The following is a 13,359-nucleotide window of genomic DNA, read 5'->3' as shown; positions in this document are numbered from 1 at the left end:
TAATAGCAGACTATTTCATATCAATTTTACAAAATAAAACCATGTTTCTCTGAAAATCAGAACATGCAAGATGAAACAATTCAAATAAAAATCAGTTCAAGGAGAGCATCCTTCTAACATGTTAACATATTTCTTCAACTTTTCAGATATTTCAACATACATTTACAATTAACCAAGTTATATTCCTAGAACTTAACTTCCTCTACCAGCATCAGTAACTTGCTGAGACCCTGAGGGACTGACCTAAGGCAGAAATAAGTTGGTGACTGACTGCAAGCTGGAAAAGGCAGACATATTCCAGTTTGATTAGGGCTGAAAAATCTCTAGAGCTATTACTGGGTGGCACCAGGCATTCAGCATGGAGTCACCTCTTGACCGAGCACAAAGACAAGCTGGCAGCTGCTTGCCATTCATATCTGCCAAAACAAGCTGAAGGGGAATAGCTTAAATAAAAAAAAAAAATCTGATAAACAGTTGTAAGTCATAGAGAACAACAGTCTAATTCTGAATGCCAGTAAGCCGATATCTAAGTTGGAATTTTACAGAGAGCCATCTTGAAAAAAGGTGGAAATGGAAGACAAACTAGAGAATAAAAACCCACTGAGAAAATTCACAGCACAGCACTAGAAGCCATCTCACCTTCAATGATAAAAGTTTTCATTTCTACACTAATCCTAACACATCTATGTGAAAGGGAGTTGGTAATACTTCCTCTTCTACAAGCCTTTCCTATTAGCATGAGCAAGCTTCACACATTCACAAAAAAGACTTTGAAATGCTTGTCCTTAAGAACAAAATCAATTCATGTTACTGCCAAATACTGATTTGAGCTCTAATTTCTATATTAATCCTTTCCAGTCAAGATACTGCCACCCATGTATCTTCTCCACAGGATTCCACAACAACAGCATATTAGTACATTATGCATAACACAGTATGACATCCAAAAACCATCTTCAAGTGCCTTTTTTTTTTCCCCATGGTATGTTATGCTGACCCACGTTAATCAAACTTGCAAAGCCTTAAATATTTACATTTGACTTTGCCTTTAACATTTAAAGCTAGGGCACTGACAAGTCGTATTTTCATACAAAGATGCTGTATAAATACGGACAGTATTTATGATGTTCATTTCAGCAAATTAGTAAATGCACTGTGCTCCCTGTAGCGAGCATCCTCAGTAGGATGTCTTCTCCTCCTTGATCTGAGGTAAGGAGAGGCAGTAAAGCAGCTGTTTAGTGAGGTGGGAGCCCATTTTGTTACTTTAGAAAAGTAGCTTTCTTAGAAAACGAAAGCCACTCATCAGGATGAGCAGCTAATCAGCTCAGTGGAACAAAAACTTAAACAATATTTTCTCCTGTTCACATCCAATGAAGTCTGGATATTTCACTGTTGAAGTAAATAGTCAATGATTTTCCAGAAAAACAGCTAATTACATAAAACTAGTCTTCAACATACTTAGGTTGATGATCTTCTTTTTAATTCTGTATTAACACACTTACTTCAATAGGTAACAGCAAATTTCTCCATTCATTCTTGTATTTTCCCGTGTTTTACAATGCTACATTTTATAAATAGGTGATATACCATAGGTTACTTTCATACAGAGATGTTACTTTCCAACTAGCAGTAAAAATAAAACCCAAGATAATGCTCTTTTGCTTATACTACATTGCCTTGCACCTGCTCAAATACAGGTCTGTCTCTCTCGCCCTAGCATAATTTTGATAGGGCAAGTAACTTTAGATCCTATCATCTTTTGATGATAAGACTTAGTTCCAGACCCATGAGAGACATTTCCCACAAAAAAAAGTGTCTGCCTAACTATTGGAATTTATTTTAGAAGAAAAAATTCAGCAAGTTATGACATCTCAAGGATTGTCAAAGTAAACCTAACCTCCTGCTGAGATGTATTTTCCATCTCCTTTTATCAAACAGACAGCAGTTAGAAAATAAAAAAAGGCATATTTACTTACATGAATGGAAATGCAAAAAATGGAAGTGTCATTGTCAACCTTGCTGTCCATTCGTCAGGAAGACACCACAGATATACAATTAAGCAAGTAACAAGGTAAAGGAGTGAGGAGTAGAGAAGCAGCCCTCCAACCCATAGTTTCTGTAGCCTCTGATTTTTTTCTCTAAATTCTTCTAATGTCTGTATTTCCTGTAAATAAACAGGGTTCAACCTTATTAGCAAAATTAGTAGGTGGCTTTACTAAGCTGCCTTTAAATGTTTGCTTAAATCAGCCTTATCAATTTGATACTTGATTAAAATCAAGTAGCTTTTTGACAAACGACAATATTTGCCCAAAGATAACTTCCATAGCATAAATACACCACACTATTAAGATTATGATATGGGGTACTTGCACTGTATTAGCAATAAGGAAGAAATATTACAAATCAGCACTTTTTCCACAATTGAAATTTATTAGTATATTTGGGTGGGACAAGAGAAAAATGATAATATCTTATGAATGGCAGTCTTTACAATGACATCAATCAATGCATCTTAAAACTTTCATCAGGCACCTGTGGAATTTTAAATGCCTCTAATGGGAAATTGTTGAAACATCTCCATTATTTCATGTGTTTTCCTCTCAGTACTTTCCTCACATTAAGAGTGAAATCCTGAATATTTGTATGATGCTTCTGGCATATTAATAAGTGAGTGAGCAACGCTCTGCTGTGTTAACCATTTTGACTGTATTTCAAGTGACAACAGGAGTGCTCACACTTTCATCATAAGGAAAACAAAAAATATCAGCAGCATACTTCAAAACAGTTAATTTCCCCGTAGAGTACAGACATCTGTCACAAATGCTGGTGAAAAACCACAACTGATTACTGAACCATCTATTCAGTTATTCTGCCCCTGACCTTACTTACTACTATCGCAGTTACAACTTTTACACATAAAACTATACATTGAAGCTTTTCTAATCAACCAGATGAATGGAACTTAGTATTAGTGACATTTTCCATTACATGGGACTTTAACCACTAGTGATAAATAATTGTGTAATCAAGGCAGCTTCACATTCATTCCTATTTCAAGCTCTCTAAATAAATAGTTGAGCTGTTGCTTCTCACTATCTATTACAGAGTATGGGTATTTTTTAAATTACTAATAGTAAGGGGAAAAAAAATAGCAATTCCTCTGAAACTCAGAATCTCTAGTACTGCAATAATTACCAAATTAATTTAAAATTTCATTACAATGTTTTACTAAATGTGAAAGAAATACATGGCCAGCAAAAAGGATGCGTATTTCTAAAAAAAAAAAAAAAAAAAAAAAAAAAAAAAAAAAAAAAAAAAAAAAAAAAAAAAAAAAAAAAAAAAAAAAAAAAAAAAAAAAAAAAAAACAAACCACGAAAAGCAAACACGTACCTTATCTATTTTTTCTAATACTTCAACAGTGGACGGCTTTGCCTGCTTACAAGAGAAAGAACAAAGATATTAATCTCACTTTTGTAAAAGTCAGTTTTTTGAGGATTACTGTCCATTAACAGTTTCCTAACAAAAAGACATATTTATAACAGATTAATAAATTATCTGTTTTATATAAAGGTAATAAGTTCCCTACTTTGTGATAAACAGAAGGGATTATAATCAATCACTATTTTACAGTTGGTATTACTCTTAACTAAAGGCTCCTCTCCTACATCACAAAGGATGAAAACCTATAATGCACATACAGCAATAATGAATGTGTGGGTGGGAAGCAAAACAAGAACAGAATTGATGAGTGGAAGAAATAGGCAAAGCAAAGCAAATATATAGAGGAAGCCCTGATCTGAGTACTTCAGCTTTTTATGACCACTCACTCTACACAAAGACACATGGTCTAAATAAATCATAAGCAACTGCAAATAAGTGTTATCATCTCCAGTAAAATCCCCTTCAGAGCAATTTGAAATCCACCTTCTAGGAATCTTTCCTAATTTCTGAAAACTATCAATCGATAATCTTTCCCTACCCTTCATACCACAAATTCAAAAACCACGGCCCACACTGCATCACCATGAGTTTCTCTTACGCAAAACTGACATCGCACCTAAACTTTCATCTTGAGAGGAGTTTTGTGTGGGAAGGTCACAAGTCAATTGCTAATAAGCAAAGGCAAACCTAGATTCAAACAACTCACACCTGCCAGGAGAGTAGTCAAAAATCTGGTGCCTCTTCTTCCTCATAAACTCAGTACACAACTCAATAACATACAAGCCAACAAAAGCGGATAGGAAGACAGACTTGTATAGGTGTAAGTAGTTAGCAAAATATGTGTTAAAACAGACAATGATATTCTGCATGTATCTTATTTTGACCTAAAAAATCCACCAATCTTTCAAGTCACAGATGCTGCAGTATTTATCCCGATGAAGCATCACAAAACTATTCAGACTTACAGAAAGAGTTAAAACTGTATTTTTATAAGTTAACCAAGCTAGTGCCAGATTGATTCTGCAAAGGAAATAAAGGACAACAACATGGTTTCACAATTTAGTGATTTGGAGAGAATACTTCTGAACACTGGATGTCTCACTACTAGATTTTTAAATGACTGACATTCATGGGAAAAGTTTAGCACTTAGATTCAACCAGCACTAACAGTCAAGCAATGGGCATTAAGAAACATGTCCAAGGTACTCCCATCTTCTGGACTAAAGAAGATTATCTTGTTACACGATTTTACTTACCCTCCATCTTGAAATCAATCCACCCATCTTCAATTGTGGACAAATATTGGCAGAGCTATCACTCTTCTATGAGCATTCACAGCTAGAAAAGAAAGCATTAAGCACTTAGGAGCAAGCTAACACCAGAATCGAAGATTCACAAACTCATTCCAACATCCAAAGAAATCAAAATATTGCAAAAGCCATTTCCTAGTTACCTATCTATGTTTTATTTTTAAATCCAGTTTTCTGTTTCAGAGGCCATCTTGTAAGCCAGTTGATCAGCCTTGATGAGGCCAAATTTATTTTTACTTTGGAAATTCTTAATCAGATTGGAGTCCTCAAAAACTGAGACACAGAATTACTGCTAAAAGAGCCATCAAAATTCTCCAGCAGAACAATAATTTTTAAAACTTACTATTGAGCAGGATTATTTAAGAAACTGATTTCCAGTTATTTCCTCTGCTGCCCATAAGCATAACTCAGTGTTCCTCTTCAGCTGTCAGTCCCAGCATCCAGCATTAATATCCTACTATTCATGAGAAAATTTCTCAAATAAACCTACTTCCTTTTTACACCATCATCAAAAAGAATGTACTGGACAGCACTATTGTTGTTCTTTGGTATCTGTTTCAAGTTCAAATATCAGTTTCAAAGAGATTTCACTTGCTAAACAAAAGCAGCAATTGGCAAGTCTTCACCGCACTCAACTCACAGTGCATTCATCAGCAAATAACTCCAACAGTTCCAAAGGTGCAAAAGCAGCTTACCTCACCCTACACAAACCTGGAACCCTTGAACAACACTAATTCAATGACCTAGGTCCAAGTTCCGGAAACAAGAGTGTAACAACTTTCCATAAGAAGGTAGTTGGAATTAACTGACTTTGAATCTCAGTATAGCAGAATCTCTTTCTGCTCATTTAAATTACAAGTCTTTTACCTAGTGAATGAAAAAGTAATCAGTTCATAACAACCCCAACAGTAAACCGGGGGTTTACCAACTGAGGCTCAAACCTTCTTCATTCTGGAATGAAACAGTAAGACTTACAGAAACAAAGCACTGATCTAGCTAGGTACAAATATAAGTGATTATTATCTTGTTTATTAAGTTTCCTTCAGCAAAAAATCCAAATTTGTTTTCAAATTGTCTGAGGTTGTTAGCACAAATTTATATAGGCCACTCACAAGCAGGAACAGTACTGTAGTATGGTAGGTAACCTCATCATCTTTTAAGAAAGCCAAGGGTTTCAGAATCTAGAACTATAGGCCCCGTGATGTCAGAAACCAATCCTTAAAAATAAGTAAATCCGTATTTGAAGTGCCGCCAAAATGAAGCTATAACAGATGGGCAAATTAGCTCTGCTGCTGCCAAATTACCAGCACAAAGGGGTGAGCTACAGAAAAAGCACAATTACCCCTTGGGCTCTTGAGCAAATTCTCAAACTAATCACTACTACAGTAACTCAACTCAGGAGAACAGTAGGTTGGGTTTCTTCAAACACATGATTAACACAGATTGTTACACAATTGTCCCTTTGCATGAGTTTTTGCATGACAGTACTGCAGTAGATGTGGGCAGACACTTTCTTCCCAAGTATTTATACAGAGACAGATAGCTTTCCTACTGTTTTGCAATAAAGATAATGTGTCAAACAGCCAATCAAGAAGTCTGTAAAAGTAGCACAAGGCTCACAAATCTAGTTTGCTTCCCTAGCATTGCCACTGCTGTTAAAAGCAATAGTAGCTCTCAGTAATGGCCGTGACAGAAATGCTCATGCAGCCTTTGTGTGTGCCATTTTCCTTCAAGCCATAGTTTGAGATCATCTCCAGTAGAAGTGTTAGAGGACATTCTGAGCACAGGTTACCCATGAGATACTGGTGACACTGACTTTTACCAAAAACACATTCACAAGCTATTTCTACACAAGTGTTTTTAAAATATCTGGCAAATACGTGGAAGAGAAACAGGTTTGACAAGTGTCACTGTACATATGATTTGACAAGAACTATGATGATGACAGGCTTTATACATGCTGCTCTGCAAGTCAGTAATACTCCCAAAACCCTTCCCCAAAGACGTATTAAGGGATTAGGGCCACTAGATGGACATTTACAATTTAGACACTGAATCCTTAGTTCGGAGATACAGAATTTTTTATGATTTCAATGGAGTGCCTCAGATGCTCAAATGTTTTCCTTTCTTTCCTCTTTTTTTTTGACACGACAACACAAATTGCCTTCAACTGCTTCAAACTCTCCTCATCTACCACTCCACATACCTATCCCTAATATACTACTATTCATGGCAAGAGTTCTCCCTCCACAAGTTACTTGCTTCCCATGCTCTAATCAACAAATAACTACATAGTACTCTCCACTCTGAAGACTACACTTCTTTAGCACTGAGCTGTGCACTCCACTCACTAAGCATGACTGCAATTGAACTTACTTCCACAAACATTATCACTGATTTAATACACAAGATAGTTGCAATGTTTCCTAATCCTAGCCTTAAAACAGACAACAGAATTGTTAAAAAACACTTAACATAGAAGCTCAAGAAAACACTACTACCAATTTTATTACCTGACTCTCTCTCAAAAAATATTAATTTCTTGATAGCTGCTCCTCTACTCCCAAAACATGTAAGTTATTTATTAAAAAGCAGAAGTGCCAGACTAAGAGTACCACAGCAGAAAAAGTTTCTCTTTGAAAGAGGGATGAATCATGCTTGATTACGGAAGTCATCCACCAACCCATCCACCAAGAGGGAGAAAATAGTTTGATGATCTCATTTCACTTTTATCAAGTCAGTCTCAAATTTCTTCAAGCTTGATAATGTTTTAAGATTAAAAGGTCTCCAAAAAGAAAAAAAAAATCAGTCTTCCAAGTAAATGTTAATAACTGACATGCTGAAATTCAAGACTCAATAATGTCAAGAGAAGACATAGGAAAAGAAAAAAAAGGAAGTTAGAAACTTGTCATGAAGGCCTTGTGTACAGACATACAAATCTTTCCCCTGAAGGAACAGGCAATGCTTTTTAAATGAGGGTTTTTGTAAGCTTAGTGACTTCATTTTATGTAAATATTTTTAGATATTTATCATTGCAAAGAAGACAAGTTCTACCATTCATATCGAATCTCCAGTTCTCCCACAATTAACTGACCTCAGAAACCTCCAGTGGGACCATAAAGTTTCTCCGGCTACGAGTGCCGTGGACAAGGAAACAGGCAAAAGAAAACCAAAAGCATCACCCACCACCTACTGCTAGCCTGTTCTAGGTCCTCTCAGTTAAAACACGACACTGAACTTTTTTCCCATTTAAACTTGGCTTTCAGGTGTTCCTGTTCGGAAGTAGCCTACAGAGGTCTTACGCTTTGTAGAGCCTTAATCAGAAAGGCAAATTAGTTCCCATACGGGCTGCGCTGCACAGCGGCGGAGCGAGGGGTGGCTGGGTCAGGCGCAGTTTTGGAAGCCCAGCCTCGGTGCGAAGCCTGCGGCCGGCGGGGCCGGGCGAGGCTCGGGGGTGGCCCCGGTCGGTCCCGGGGACAGTGCTCGGCGTCGCCGCGCCCGGGCGAGCTCCGCAGGGCCCCACCACGCCCTCCCCGCGGCCGGTGGCTCCCTCCTCCGGGGCTGCACCACGGCCGCCGCCCGGCTGCCCGCGGCACGGCGGGTGAAAGCACCGGCCGCCCTGCTGCGCTTAAGGCTCCGGTCACGGGGAGCACCGAGCGCCCCTCTCCCGCCGCCTCGCCGGGGGCCGGGCACCCCCCGCAGCACGTACCTGCCGCGGGCCGGGCCGCGCATCCCACCCCGGAGCCGCCGCCGCCGCCGCAGAAGGGACCCGCCGCCCGGGCGGTGCTCCCATCAGGCCCCGCGCGGCCCCGGCAGCCAATCAGCGCCGCGCTGCCGCGGGGCGCGCAGGGACGGGGCGGGGCTGCGCGCTCGGTGGGGCCGGAGCGGCGGGAGCGGCGGGGGCGGCTGTGGGGTTTGAGCCTTGGGGGATTGTGCTGAGCCGTGCCCGACCGGACCTGACCAACCGCTCCCGCCACGCCTCGGGGCCCAGCCGGGGTGGTGTCACGGTGCCTCGGGCGGCCGTGCCCAGGCGGGTCGAAGCGGCCGAGTGTCGGAGGCGGTCACCGTCCTCCTGCGGCTCTCGCCGGTCCCCGCTCGCAGAAAATAAAGGTGTTTTAACCGAGGAACATGAGGTTTAGGCTGTCGTGTGGGGGGTTGTCCCGGCCTCCTGGCGCTCTGATGTTGAGCCTCTGCCAATGAAGCGGTGCTGACAAAGGCGGCTTGCTGGGCGTGTGTTGTCCAGGCGGACCCTGGAGTCCCCTGAGAGTCACAGCAGGGGGATGCCCTCACTGTCCCCTTCGTTCCAGTCAGCAAATGTTGAGCATCCTTGGAGAGAAGCAGAACTCTGTACTTCATTAATTTACATTCCTGTAATAACAGCATTCCTCTCCCTTAGTTCTCTACTTCATCAGTTTTCTTAAGTGGCTGACACGCACCAGTGGCCTCATGCCGAGAGAACAGAGGAACAATGAACACTTGCTCTGTTTGCACTGTGTTTCTGACAAAGTCTCCGGTGCCCTGCCCGGTGTTTTACCACTACAGTTACAGAAGTGGGTGCATGTGCACAGATGTGGAAGAAAGTCCTTCAGAGTGCCTTGAAGTAGAAAGTCCTGTGCAGAAGCTGTACACCTGCAGCTGACCATGCACTGTTGAACTTGTATGTGACAGCGCATCATAGGACATCATACACATGTTGGGGTTTTTCCAATTGTGATAGCTGATCCTGGTCAGCAGGCAAACACACCCACAACCTCCTGCTCTCTCCATTTCAGGAGGATGTGGGAGATACTAGGATAAGTAAAAGTCAGAAAGCTCATGGGTTGGGTTAAAAGAGTATTTAGTAAGTGAATGAAAGAAAAAAAAAAAAAAAGCAATGCAAGGGAAATAATTAACCACCTGCCATAAGCAGAGTGATGCCCAACCAGTCTTCAAGCAATCATCTATCCTGGAAGACAAACTCCCCCATCTTCTTATTGTGCCACCCCGGTTTTATTGCTAAGCATGATGTTATGTGGTATGGAATATCCATGTGGCCAGTTTGAGTCTATTGTCCGGGTTGGGAGCCCCTGCTGGTGCAGTGGCTAAACCACAGTGCTGTCAACGCTGAGATCCGGGTTCGATTCCTGGTTAGGACACTCCCTGGGCAGATGGAGCTCGTTAGCCCTGTAAGGCAATCCATCTACGTCCCGAGGACCTCGCTGCCACCGTCCAAGCTCGCTTGGCCCCGGCAGATGAATCTCAGGATTAAAGGGTGGGCTCAGTTCCACGCACACTGTGTCTCACCTAAAAAATCCAATGCGCAGGCTGGAAGGTGGAAAGACCTTCCCCGGTTCTTCATTCACGAAGACTAGCCATTACATTACATTATTGTCCGGGCTGTTTTCCTCCCAAGATTTTCACCTATCCCCTCCTACTCACTAAGAGAGCAGAGCATGAAAAAAAATAAAGCCTCAACACTGTGCAAGTACTGTTCAGCAACGGCCAAAACATTGCTGTGTCATCAGTGTTGTTTTAGTCACAGAATATAACAAACAGCAGCATATGGGCTGCTATGAAGAAAATAACTCCATCCCAGCCAGACCCTGTACATCAATTTTGAAAATAATTCAAATTCAAACAGAGTAGGCAAGGATTCTAGACCTGGAGAGGACAGACAAGATGTCCTACCAGCTTTGGAGGCAACACAATCAGCTCTCAAGTTTTAAGTAGTAGAGCTGCTGAGTCTGATCATCTGCCAGGCATTCATGCTTAGTTTTGACATTGGGAAAATAATCCTTTTAGCTTCTGCCAGTGTTCAGAGTGAATCTAGCTACTTTGTATTATCAGCTAGTTACAGTATCAGCTAAGTAACAACTTCATCTGCATATCATGGTTTAGAATGGGCTTCAAGTTCATTCAAATCAAAATAATGGCAGTCAGTGCAGAGCCACTGATTGTACTAAGAAATACTCCGCTATCGGTTACAGAGGTGACCTAGATCTACAGCTTTATTTTCCTCAGTGAGACCTAGTCTATTCCTTCCTTTCCAAGTGGAAAAAAGACTCAGTGACTGAGCCTCGTCTTCTCTTCAGCTTGCTCTCTAGAGTCACTTCTGCTTAAATCCTGATAATAAGGACTATCACTCTGCTGAGAGAATAATTTTCAGATTAAATACAGTTAGTATTATAGACTAAATATGGACTGAATAGTCCATTTCTGGCTTTGATACTTCGAAGTGGCATGTTGCTGGAGAGAATCTGATTAAAATCTTCATCTTTAGGCTAATAAATGTGCTGACATCTTTTTCCATGGTGTAGCATAATATCCATTTAAAATAAGTGCAAATAATGATGGTATTGTGTTTAAAGGCATTTTTAAATGCTATGGAAAATACTGGTGTCTCCAAGAAGCTGCTTCTTTTTCTTTTTCTTTTTTTTTTTTTTTTAATTCCTTTTAAGTCTCTACAAAACTCAGCCCCGATTCAAGGCTGAACCAGAATTGTGAGGGAGATCCCAAGCTCTACTTCTGCCCTTGGGCCCTTTTGCAGAGCTGCTTTTTATGCAGACATACTCTGCGAAGTTCTAATCACTGCTATTCAGTTATGAATCTATCTAACTGACAGTTTAAAAAAAGAATTGTTAGCTACCATTACTGAATTTTACTTGCAGACAAGCCTCTCAGCTGTGTGGTATTATATGATAGTATGCAACTACCTGTTTCTGAAAGCACTGAGATGTACCTAAAAAAAAGGATATTATGCCCATGTAGCTGGTGAGGATGAAAAAACTGAGTATAAAAACATAACTTTGAGTCAGTCAGCTTCAAATTTCCATTAATCTGGTTCAAAACTGCCCCCTACAGAGTATTTAAAACTCTTAAATAAATTCCCTTCAAAATCCTTCATTATCAGTGCAATTGGTGTTTAACCTGACTCTATGTAACCACTCCAAGAGCAGAGTACACCTTCAGAATTTTCCCCAGCATCATGGACAGCATTTAGCACTTTCAGTCCCTCTATATGTAGAAGACTGAATAACCAACTTATTTAAAAAAACCCCAAACAATAAACTTCTCCTAAAATATTTAGTTCTCACACCCTAAGATCACCTTCAAGAAGAGTTTTCCCATGGTATCATTTGTAACACTCCTATATTTTAACAATATATGTAGCCTGGTAGTCCAATTAATTTTTCTAAATAAATATATGGGTCTGTTCATCATTGGGAAAATGCTAGCTGGTAAATAGAAATTTAATGTTGCCTAACCGTGTTTACCTGAGGGCTTTTATTTAGCATTTTAAAACAGATTCTTTTGGACTTCTCTGGCTGGTGAGCCCATGTAGATTCTGGGAAGTTTTAGGTGCTGAAACAGAACCTGTGTTTACATTGCAAATGGAGATTTGATTTCAGCAGATGAAGGTACATAGAGAGCCTAAAGATTACAAACTCCACCATTCAAACCACTACTGACTGTGCTCTTTGCCGTCTCACCATTTCTTTCATGTTGTGGTTATTGGGAATTAGATGCTGCCATTTGCTGCATTGCTCAGACTGACACTGGGGTACTGTGTCCCAGATGGGTTTGAGTCAGCCCTCTGTGCTCATCGCTGCACATCACAGGGAATCCCTCAAAAGCACAACTTCACTTCCTCATGTCCTGTGGGCACCTCAGTGATCAAAGCAAGCCCAAGTTCTTAGGAACACAGTCCAGGCACCCCTGGCTCTGTTCTCCACCTGCAGAGCTACTCCACCACCACTAATGGAATGAAGTGGGTGTCAGCTTTTGGGTGGCTGCAGTGCCCTTACATCCCATCCTCAGCTGAATGTACCTCAGTCACTGGTGTTAGTGGAGGACAAAATTTAATCTAGTCAGCAATGGACCATGTGTCTCAAGGCCTGGAATTGTTTTCTCTGGATCTTGAACTGAATGAGTGCTCACTGACATTTTATAAATGACACATATATAGCAACTAACACACATTTGTGAATGTCCTGCATAATTCAGCTTCAGGAAAACATACATAATTGCGTTTATTTATATTTTATATTTATATTATATTTATAATATATTTTATTAAGTAATTTAGGAAATTTGTTTACCAAAGCAAGAAAATACATGTCATTAATAACTTATGTGCGTGCATATCTGTAATAAAAGTTACATCAAAGTGGATTAACCAAATAAAGTGTGTTTAATTTGTGACATTTAAATAATTTCAAAGCATACCAAAATATGGCACTCCTGAAGGTAACTTCAGTGACATATTTTGGCAAGACATGCTTTAGAAACGTGTTCTGCAACAATAGCACTGAGAAAGATATCACAACTTTGATTTATTTTTTTATATATAATAGTGTACACTTCTTTCAATATTCTGGTCCAACTGTAACATTTAGAGTGTCAGATGTCCATGTTCTTACAGCAGCCTCTGGTTCCCTGAGCCTTTCAGTATTTTATCATGCAGGGCATTTGAATGCTCTATGACTTTCATTAAGTCCTTTTTTTAAGGCTCTTTCCAATAAATTATTACCTCAAAAAGAAGTATATAATCCATTAAGTCAAAAGATATAATTTCAATGGCTCATATAAAAATATCTCAGCATTGCGTACAGTCATCAGAAAAAGCCAA

The 13,359-nt window shown here is 40.1% G+C and overlaps 1 protein-coding gene across 1 annotated transcript in view; it reads right to left on the bottom strand.

Moving 5' to 3' along the window:
• The window catches only part of LNPK (lunapark, ER junction formation factor), a 41,098-nt gene extending 32,549 nt beyond the window's left edge, over positions 1-8,549 (bottom strand). The window contains exons 1-4 of the mRNA XM_027878467.1: positions 8,461-8,549; positions 4,698-4,779; positions 3,391-3,432; positions 1,977-2,164 (exon numbers count right to left, since the gene is read on the bottom strand). Of these exons, the coding sequence (XP_027734268.1) occupies positions 1,977-2,164; positions 3,391-3,432; positions 4,698-4,724 (257 nt within the window). The 5' untranslated portion in view covers positions 4,725-4,779; positions 8,461-8,549. The remainder of the gene's footprint in view (positions 1-1,976; positions 2,165-3,390; positions 3,433-4,697; positions 4,780-8,460) is intronic.
• Between the last annotated feature and the right edge of the window lie 4,810 nt (positions 8,550-13,359).

Source organism: Empidonax traillii, unplaced genomic scaffold, assembly GCF_003031625.1.
Source record: "Empidonax traillii isolate 1590-97213 ecotype Southwest subspecies unplaced genomic scaffold, ASM303162v1 scaffold42:size1813164, whole genome shotgun sequence".
Classification (NCBI taxonomy): domain Eukaryota; kingdom Metazoa; phylum Chordata; class Aves; order Passeriformes; family Tyrannidae; genus Empidonax; species Empidonax traillii.
This window is presented reverse-complemented; position numbering and strand designations above follow the sequence as displayed.